This window comes from Sus scrofa, chromosome 2 (assembly GCF_054392235.1).
Source record: "Sus scrofa isolate SSC_HxYL_T2T_F1_AM1 chromosome 2, Sscrofa_HxYL_maternal_Yorkshire_Landrace_v2.0, whole genome shotgun sequence".
Taxonomy (NCBI): domain Eukaryota; kingdom Metazoa; phylum Chordata; class Mammalia; order Artiodactyla; family Suidae; genus Sus; species Sus scrofa.
In genome coordinates this window covers 91,911,005-91,921,334 of record NC_139384.1, presented here as the reverse complement: position 1 = coordinate 91,921,334, position 10,330 = coordinate 91,911,005, and the positions used below count along the sequence as shown (strand labels likewise).

General features: G+C 41.5%; 1 protein-coding gene across 5 annotated transcripts in view; it reads left to right on the top strand.

Moving 5' to 3' along the window:
• The first annotated feature begins 1,579 nt into the window (after nt 1–1,579).
• The window catches only part of FAF2 (Fas associated factor family member 2), a 52,376-nt gene continuing 43,625 nt past the window's right edge, over nt 1,580–10,330 (top strand). For 2 of the 5 annotated variants that reach the window (XR_014838012.1, XM_003123660.5), the window contains exon 1: nt 1,580–1,665. Coding sequence is in view for 1 of the 5 variants with exons in the window: in XM_003123660.5 (XP_003123708.1) it covers nt 1,603–1,665 (63 nt within the window). In the remaining 4 variants the exon portion in view is untranslated. Of the gene's footprint in view, nt 1,666–5,179; nt 5,224–5,356; nt 5,442–10,330 lie in introns of all 5 variants that reach the window. The other 3 variants (XM_005661468.4, XM_005661467.4, XM_085013785.1) reach the window with 3 other exon arrangements.

Below are 10,330 nucleotides of genomic sequence, written 5' to 3'. Positions count from 1 at the left end.
AAGTGCCTGCTACTTGTTTCCAATTTTACTTTAAGGGTCTAAGAAAAATTCCAGGACATTATTACGATGTTTGCGTAGACCTGGTAAGACGTGATTCAGGCCTGAAAGGAAGAACTAGCCAAATTTTAAGTCCTTCCATCCCTTAATGTACTCCTCATGGAACATCAAAGCACTTCTGGTTCTGTCTTACCTGATTCAACACTATGAAGTTGGTGGGGTCAGATTCCACAGATGCAGAGCACAACCCAGCCCAAGAGGCTGAGTGCCTGGCTAGGAGTTAGACAGGTAGTCAGTGGAAAAGTGGTCACCAGACCGTGACCCCTCTGCCCCCCAAGGCCTTTTGGATGGTGAACAGAGAAGGCAAATGGTAGGAGAAAAGAAATGGCAATGAAAATGGGAGCTCTAAAGAGGGCTGGCAGGTTAGAAGTGGCAAGGAAATTGCAGAAGGCAGCAGACATCGAGGGGTGGGGATAGGGCAGTGAAAAGGGTGAGCCACTGCTTCTAAAATAAAGGAGCTGAGGCAGCATATCTGGGGCTGTTGCTGAACCTCATTCCACCAACAGCAAAACGGAGACTGGAAAGGAGGTGGTTTGCCCAGGGACGTCCAACACTCTGCCAAGTGGACACCAGAACCTAGTCTCCTGATCCCATTCTGGGACTTTTTTTTTTTTTTTTTTTGCTTTTCAGGGTAGCACCAGCAGCATATCATAAGGAGGTTCTCAGGCTAGGGGTCCAATCGGAGTTACAGCTTCCTACACCACAGCCACAGCAACGCCAGATCCCAAAACGCAGCTCACGGCAACGCAGGACTTCACCCACTGAGCGAGGCCAGGGATCGAACCTGCAACCTCATGGTTCCTAGTCGGATTCATTTCCGCTGAGCCACGATGGGAACTCCAGCTCTTGGACTTTCCCTTCTGTCGGTCACAGGGAAGATGGGCCAGTGGGCAAAGGGACCCGAGAAGGCCTGAGGTACGCAGATGCAGAGGGCAGGAGGTGTGGACTCAAAGCTCTAAGGCTGGCAGCGCCACTAACCATCAAAGACCCGTGTGGCTGAGCCCAAAACAATTTTCACACCTCCCACAGCCTCCGGTTCGAAGGCTGCGTGGGAAATGCCTTCCACCCCCACCATTGTATTCGGGGACTTTTGGAACCTCCCTATAGTTTGTCAGGGGCTTCTGGAAACATGACGGCAGGAATCAAGTATCAAACAGCCGATATTTGCGAACTGCCACAATTTCCTAAGAAACATTGCGGGGCGTGGGGGCAACCGAAAGCTGCCGAGTGGCTTTCGGGACCTCTCGGCTCTCTGCAAGCTATTCCAGAGTCCAAGTCTCTGTTAGGTCTGTTCCTAAGAGCGATTTGTACAGTCTCTCGACAATTTCCGGAACCGTTCGAGATCATCCCGAGAATGGCGCCCTCTGGCGGCAGGAATTGCCAGCATTCTCCGCACCCCCCCCCCGTGGCGGGGCGGGGGTGTGTGCCGGCACGCGCAGACGCAGTTGCGTGCTGGAGGCCGTTCAGACCGGATGTGGTTGCTGCTGAGGTCACTTCCGGCGGGTGACGGTGCGGACGGGTCAGAAGCGTAGAGGCGGCGGCAAAATGGCGGCGCCTGAGGAGCGGGATCTAACCCAGGAGCAGACCGAGAAGCTGCTGCAGTTTCAGGTAGCAGCGAGTACTCGGTACAGCGAATGTCGCCGCGTGCTAGAGAGTGGGTCCCTAGAGGAGCCCAGAACCCTGTTCAGATTGGGCCCGAGATTCTTCTCAGACCAGCAGGCGGCCCCCTCCCCCCCAGACGCCAACTGCCCTGCTGCCCCCGGCCCCCGAGCCTCTTGTCGGTCCCCGGCCTTTCGGGAATGGTTGCAGCCACGCCCGCTTTCCTCATTCTCTTCTCAGAGGGTCAGCTTCCCAGGTTCCCCTTAGCTGAATCCGTCCTTAGCCAGCCTTTTCATCCCGGTTACCGGTCGGACCCTGTTGGCCCAACGACTCTGACGGTACTGAGATGCTTAATCCCCACTGCGGAGTTGGCCTCGCTTCGGGTCTCTGGAAAGCCTCCTACCAGCCTCACATGCCATTTCCACAAACATGTACTCAGGGCCTCTTGGGTGCCAGGTCCTGTGTTGGGAGATCTCCTTAGGGGTGGGGGCAGGCCTGCCCCCCGCCCTAAAGGTGTGGGAGGACACCTCCTAAGGAAATAATGCAGCATTATAAATGTCATCAGTGGCCTCCGAAGGGTTTGTTACCCCTGGCTTATTCCGGGACTCAGTGCTTGACTCTGCTTGAGGAGGGTGGTAAAAGGAATCTGCCTCCCTTTAGTGGATCTTTGGGTTAAGAACTTTTGGCACTGAGCACCTCATCTCTGAGCTGGAGAATCTCGTTGGAGGAGACCTAGGTAACCTTGGCTCTTTATCACCCCGATGGATACTAGTTTCCTTATTTCTAAAATATATATCTTAAAAATGTTTACCCCCTAAGGAAGTTGTGGAGATGCAGTGAGTTTATGGATGTCTGAAGGGCTTTGTACACTGTAACCTGCTCTCAAACAGTATTGCTAATGTTAATCATTATTTAGCTTGGGGTAGAATTAAAGTTAGTGGTACACTTATTTCCTAACACAAAATGTGCTAAATATATTTATTCATTCCACAGTATTTACCAAGACCCTTCCTTCCCAGGCAATAACAATAGGTGGTTAGAATCCCATTTATTTTAAGTACTTTGCTAAAACTTAGCATACATTATAGCACTTAGTCCTACAGTTCTGTGAGATTCACACTGTTAGAATCCCTGTTTTACAAGTGAGGATATGAGGCTTAAGAAGTCACATGCTTAGGTTACACAGCTATTAAGTGGTGGCCTCAGATTTAAAACCAAGTCCATCTTTCTAAGACCTTTCCTGAGCTCTTGAGTGCTCTACAACCTGTGTTAAGTATCATTGTACAACTGAGAGTGAAATGCAGATGCTGTAATATTGTCCTTTCTTTGTTTTTTTTGGCAAGTTCTCTCTTCTGTAATTTCCTTGATTAGATTTCACCGCAGTCAATTTCAAAGAGTTTTTTCTCTTAAATTGAGCAGTGGGTTGGAAATGTATAAATGGGCAACTACTATCATAGAAGTAGTTGGCCTTTGAAGTTTTGCTTAGAGAAATTGATGACACAGCAAGTTAGAATCGTAGTAAATAAAGAGCAGACAGCTAGCTTCCACTTCCTGGTAGACCACTAATTTCAGAGTTTTGTTGAACTTTGGCAGATCATTTTACCCTTTACAGCTCTTAAGGGACAAGCCCCTATATTGTTTGAATGTAATGAGGTGATATGAGTTATAAGTCATGAAGTACTTAGTTTGGACCTGGAAGAACATGAATATGTGGTAGCATTTCTGAGTAAAGTACATAGGAACCTCTATTTTTGTCTTTATTGGGTATTTTCTCTGAGAAAGAGAGGTGAGGGAGTTCCTGTTGTGGCTCAGTGGTTAACCAACGCAACTAGTGTCCACGAGGTCTCAGGTTGGATCCCTGGCCTCCCTCAGTGAATTGGGGATTCAGTGTTGCCCTGAGCTGTGGTGTAGGCTGCAGACGCAGCTTGGATCCACTGCTACTGTGGCTGTAGTGTAGGCCAGCAGCTACGGCTCCCATTCATCCCCTAGCCTGGGAACCTCCATGTGCCTCAGATTCGGCCCTAAAAAGACCAAAAAAAAAAAAAAAGGAAAATAAGAAAGAGAGGTGAGTAGCAGATTAAAGTTGTAATAAGATTGCTTTATGAAATTGTATTTCATAAAGCAAATGCATTTTACGTTTGTATGCTATTTAAGCAGTTGCTTGGATCAGGTTCATCATCCAGATTACCAGTAACGTTTGAAATTTACTAGGTGTCAAGATTTATACCAGGTATTTGATGTACATTAACTCTTTTAAACACTGTAAGGTATTAACCCTAATTCAGTTTATTAATGAAAAAACAGGTTCTGAGAAATCAAATAACTTGCCCAAGTGGTAAATGACAGAGGTTTAGAAATCCATGTCTGTAACCATCCTGTCTAATGGAGAAGCCAGATTCATATATAAATAATGAGTATTCTGCAGTTATGTTAGTGCTCATCGTGTAATAAAACACAGTGATATAAACAAAGTGCTGTGAGAATTTAGGGAATGATAAGCATATTAATGGAAGTAGGAGGGGGAAAGAAGGGTGGCTTCTTAGTAACCCTGTTAAGTTTCTACCAAGCTTTAGGCATGGTGCCTAACCATTGTGTTTAAATCTCACAGTAGCCCTGTAAAGTGACACAGATGGTATGCCTGCTCCTAGGTGAAGGAAACAGGTCTTTTGAAGTATTTTTTTCAAGGTCATTAAGCTATTAAGTATTGGCAGTAGAATCAGAAGTTAATGGGTGTGAATCTGGATTTCAAGGCTGGGCTCTTGCCACTGTACTTTGCTACTTTGAAGGAGCAGTGGAATTTCAACAGATGGTGGGCAGAGCTGAGGAACAGTTTGAGCAGGGTTTGGAGATGGAAGATAGAAATTTTAGGTTTCCTCTCTCACTTTTTTTGTGGCATGTGATTTGATTGGAACTGCTTAGGGTATATTTATCAGGCTTCTAAGCCCATTTGATGTCTTCTAAGATTTTTTTTAGTTATTCTTTTCTCCTGGTTTTTTTTTTGGGGGGGGGGACCAGTAGAATATGAATAGCTAATGCAGATATTTGTTTTAGGCTGCTTCAAATGGGAAATAATGGGTTTTGAGAGGTGCTAGTGGAAATATAGGGAAGGTCGCTGTTACCAAGTCCATTTTTCCTAATTTCCAAATGTAGCAGACTCTCCTGGTGCCTTGGTTTGCTGCCTCTAGGTTACTGTTTGAACAGCTGGAGAAGGATGACATGGACAAAGAGAGAAGGGACTAAAGGAGTTACATGTGGCCAGTAGAGGAAGAAATGATCCTTTTTCTGTTTGTGTAGGAAAAAAGAAGTCTTGAGATTTGAAGGTGTTTTTGTTTCTGACATTGTTTAAACACTTACTGGGCATTTACTTTATCCAAAGTGCTCTAGATCATTGAGTCTTCCCAGTAAACAAAAGTGTATGGTTCTGGTGTTGGTGTGTAAACTAGGGTCAGGAGATAATTTACCTAAGGTTAGTGATAAGCTTAGATTTTAATCTAGAACTCTGATTCTCTTTCCTCCCACCTAGCACTGCCTCTCCAGCCCTAGGTATTGATTTGTTTTCAACTACAGGTAAGTGGGTAGGGCCAATGGAAATAGTATGGGGCACTTTTAAGAAAGAATGTAGCAAAGGAAGTCCAAAAGTATGATTCTAATCCTGGACATCATCACTAATGTTAATTCTCTTAATCTCCTCTACATGAAGATGGACTTTTTAAACAGAAGGGAAGAAGAATCCCCCAAAGTAGGAATGAACAAGGAGGACCGTTCTCTCACTTCCATACCCACAGGTATGAGAGAGAAATGGGATAGAGGGCTTCAGGGGGAGTATCTTCCGGAAAGGCCAAATTTCAGTTAGAACACGAAGGTAAAAGAAGTGTTCAGGAAAATTAAGGATCTTGGGAATATTGCAGAGATAACAAGGCTTTTAATTCTAAACAAAATCTAAAAATGTAATGTTACTGGGTCAAAACAATGTACTTTGTACATTTTAAGAGCCACTGCTAGACTACTTTCCAGGGAGTTTTGGCAGCTCACACTTCCACCAAGAGGATGTAAGAGGACCTGTTTCTGTACATCCTTGCCAGCTTTGGATAATATCTTTTCAGTTTTTGTCAATCTAATTAAGTTTTCAGAGTTCTCATTTTGATTTGCATTTCTAGTGGTAATGGTGGTTGTAGTTTTTAGTTTTGCAATCACTTGGGTTTGAACAGCTAATGTAAACACTTATTTTGAGTTATTTTAAATGATAAAGAATAGAGATATAAGATTGGGGAATTGGCTTATCAGCCTCTGTTTTTAAAAAATAGATAATGCTGGTCCACATAGTATATGGAAGGTTTGCTTTCTGGCTAACTTGGTTGCAGAATAAAAAGTGCTGATTTTAAGATTGAATCCCATTGTTCCATAAACTCCTGATTACAGATGAGGTTGAGCTCTTTCTGACTATTTATGGTTGGTTGTTATATAAATTGCCTGTCAATTCTTTGTTCATTTTCTGTTGGATTGACGTTTTATCAGTTTGTAAGAGTTCTTTATGTATACGTCATATATAGCAAATATTTTCTTTCATGACATCATTTATCTTTGTTATCTTTTCATTTATATTTGTTTACACTTGTTATGTCATCACATTGCCATTTTTTTTCTTTCTGGCTTTTGGAGTTTCTGTTTTGTCTAAGAATGCCTTTCACTTAATGAGGTTATACAGATGTTCTTTTTTGTTTCTTCAAAATATTTTACAGATTTCCTTTTAAAATCAGACCTTTAATCTATGTAGAATTTTAACTTTTTGTCTGTAGGAGCTAAGAGGCCAACTTCACTTTTTTCCAGAAGAGACTATAGGTTAGCTGAATGGTTGATCCCCTCCTCCACTGATTTGTGTAGTCCTCTTTCTCATAGAATATCTTACCATACTCTATTTTTGCTGATCTGCCAGTAGCATTACTGAATTAATAATAATAGCTTTATAGCAAGTTTTAATATCTGATAGGACAAGAATTCTTCCTTTTTTTTTTTTTTTTTTTTTTTTTTTTTAAGGGCCCCACCGTGGCATATGAAAGTTCCCAGGCTAGGGGTCTAATCAGAGCTGCAGCCACCAGCCTACACCACAGCAATGCAGGATCCAAGCTGCATCTGCAACCTGCTCTGCAGTTTGTGGAAACGCCAGATCCTTAACCCATTGAGCAAGGACAGGGATCAAATCCACATCCCCATGGATATTAGTTGGTTTGCTATTGCCCAGCCACGATGGGAACTCCACACAGTAGATCCTTGTTATTTATCTATTTTATGTATAGTTTTTTTGTATCTGTTAATCTCATACTCCTAATTTATCCCTCACCCTCCTTCCTTTTTCCTTTGGTAACGGTAAGATTTTTTTTCTGTCCATGAGTCTGTTTCTGTTTTGTTTATAGATTCATATGTATAGTTTTTTAGATTTCACATATAAGTGATATAATTGCTCTTTCTCTGTCTGACTTCATTTGGTATGGTATTCTCTAGGTTCATCCATGTTGCTGCAAATGGCTATGTTTCATTCTTTTTATGGCTGAGTAATATTCCATCATGAATGTATGTATTTTTCATTGAGTTATAGTTGAGGTACAAGTATTATATAAGCTACAAGTGTACAGTATAGTGATTCACACTTTTTAAAAGTTATACTTAATTTATAGTTATTATAAAAATATTGGGTATATACCCTGTGTTGTACAATAGATCCTTGTAGTTTATTGTATAAATAATAGTTTGTACCTCTTAGTCTCCTACCCCTGTATCACCCTTCCACCTTCCCGCTTCCCACTGGTAATCACTAGTTCTCTATATCTGTGAGTCTGCTTCTTTTTGTTATATTCACTAGTTTGTATTTTTTTAGCTTCTACATATAAGTGACATCATACCGTATTTACCTTTCTCTGTCTGACTTATTACACTTAGCATAGTATTCTCCAAGTCCATCCATGCTGCTGCAAATGGCAAAAAATTTTGTGTTTTTATTTATTTATTTTTTTTTATGGGTGTATCAATTAAACACACACACACACCACATCTTCAATTGCCAGGTCCTGTGGTAGTTCTCTTTTTAGTTTTTTGAGAAATATCTGTATTGTTTTACACAGTGGCTGCACCAATTTACATTGCTACCAACATTGTACAAGGTTTACCTTTTCTCCACATGCTCACCAACATTTGTTATTTGTATTCTTTTTGATGGCCATTCTGACAGGTGTGCAGTAGTACCTCATTGTGGTTTTGATGGGCATTTCTCCAATAATTAGTGATACCGAGTATGGTTTCATGTACCTATTGGCCACCTATATGTCTTCTTTGGAGAACCTTCTATTTAGGTCTTCTGCCAATTTTTAAAATTTTTTGGGGGGTGGGTACTGAGTTGTATGAGTTATTTGTGTATTTTGGATATAAGCCCCTTGTCAGTCACATCATTTGCAAATATTTTCTTCCTTTCCATAGGTTTTCTTTTTTTTTTTTTGTCTTTTTGCTATTTCTTTGGGCCGCTCCTGCAGCATATGGAGGTTCCCAGGCTAGGGGTCGAATCGGAGCCGCAGCCACTGGCCTACGCTGGAGCCACAGCAACACGGGATCCGAGCCGCGTCTGCACCCTATACCACAGCTCACGGCAACGCCGGATTGTTAACCCACTGAGCAAGGGCAGGGACCGAACCCGCAACCCCATGGTTCCTAGTCGGATTCGTTAACCACTGCACCACAACGGGAACTCCCATAGGTTTTCTTTTTATTTTGTTGATGTTTTGTTCCTTTGCTGTGCAAAAGGTTTTAAGTTTAGTTAGGTTCCATTTGTTTTTACTTTTATTTCTTTTGCTTTGGGACACTGATCTAAGAAAACATTGCTATAATTTGTGTCTGAGAATGATTTGCCTATGTTCTCTTCTAGAAGTTTTATGGCATTATGTCTTTATAGTTAGGTTTCTAAACCATCTTGACTTTGTTTTTGAGCATGATGTGAGGGGAGTATGCTAATTTCATTGATTTAAGTTTTGCTGTCCAGCTTTCCCAATACCATTTGCTGAAGAGACTCTCTTTTCTCCATTGTCTTAGGTTAATTGACTGTAGGTATGCATTTATTTCTGTCCTTTTCCCATTTCGTAGTTGGGCTGTCTTTTGTTTTGGGGTTGTAGGAATTCTTATATATCTTGAATACAAGTCCTTTGTCGGATATATCATTGGCAAAAATATTCTTCCCTTTAGTGGGTTGTCTTTTCACTTAATGGTGTCTTGTGAATTTCTTTTAAAGACTTCATAGCTTTAGCTCTTACATATAAGGTCTGATCCATTTTTAGTTAATGGATGCGAGTTAGGGGTCCAACTTCATTCTTTTTGGATGTGGATATTTAATTTTCCCAGCACTGTTTCTTGAAAAGATTTCCTTATTGAATAACCTTGAAACCCTTGTTGAAAATTAGTTGATTATAACTAAAGGTTTGCCTCTGGGCTCTCATTTCTATTCCATTGATTTGCACGTATCCTTATGTTCGTACTACATTGTCTTGTGTAATAAGTGTGAAAGGAAGGAAGTATGAGTCCTCCAGCTCTGTTCTTTTTCAGAATTGTTTTGGTAGTTCTGAATCTCTTTCACTTCCAAATAAATTTTAGGATTTTAGGATCACCGTGTCAATTTCTGGCAGCTGGGATTTTGATAGGGATTGCTGTTAACCCTGTAAATCAATACGAGGAACATTGCCATAACAGTATTGTCTTCCAGTCCTTGAATATGAGAAATCTTCCCATTTATTCGAGTGATTTTTAGTTTCTCAGTGATATTTTGTAGTTTTCTGTGTACAGATCTTGCACTTCTCTTATTAAACTTATTCCTACATATTTTATTCTTTTTGATGTGCTGAGAAAGGAAATGTTTTCTTAATTTTATTTTGAGGTTGTTTATTACTAGTATATAGAAATATAATTTTTGTATATTGATCTTGTATTCTGCCACCTGGTTGAACTCATTATTAATTCTCTATTAGTTTTTTGAAGATTTCTTAGTTTTTTCCTATACAAGATTATGTAATCTGTGAATAGATGCAGTTTTACTTCTTATTTTCCAATCTGGATGCCCCCCCCCTTTCTTTCTCACTTAATTGTTTTAGTAAAGTGTTCAATAGAAATGGTAAGAGTAGACATCCTAGTCTTGTTCCTAATCTTAGAGGGAAATCATTTGACTTTTTTTTTTTTTTTGGCTGGGCAATGCAGCAGCTTGATGTGATTGGGTATCAAACCTGGACTGTAGCAGGGAAGGCACCAAGTCCTAACCACTAGACCACCAGGGAACTCCCCAGTCTTTGACCATTATTATGTTAGCTGTGAGTGTTTCTTAGATCAGGGTGAGAAAACTCTCTTCTATTCCCAGTTAAGTTGTTTTTTGTTTGTTTGTTTGTTTGTTTTTGTCTTTTGTCTTTTTTGTTGTTGTTGTTGTTATTGTTGCTATTTCTTGGGCCGCTCCCGCGGCATATGGAGGTTCCCAGGCTAGGGGTTGAATCGGAGCTGTAGCCACTGGCCTACGCCAGAGGCATAGCAACGCGGGATCCGAGCCACGTTTGCAACCTACACCACAGCTCACAGCAACGCCGGATCGTTAACCCACTGAGCAAGGGCAGGGACCGAACCCGCAACCTCATGGTTCCTAGTCGGATTCGTTAAT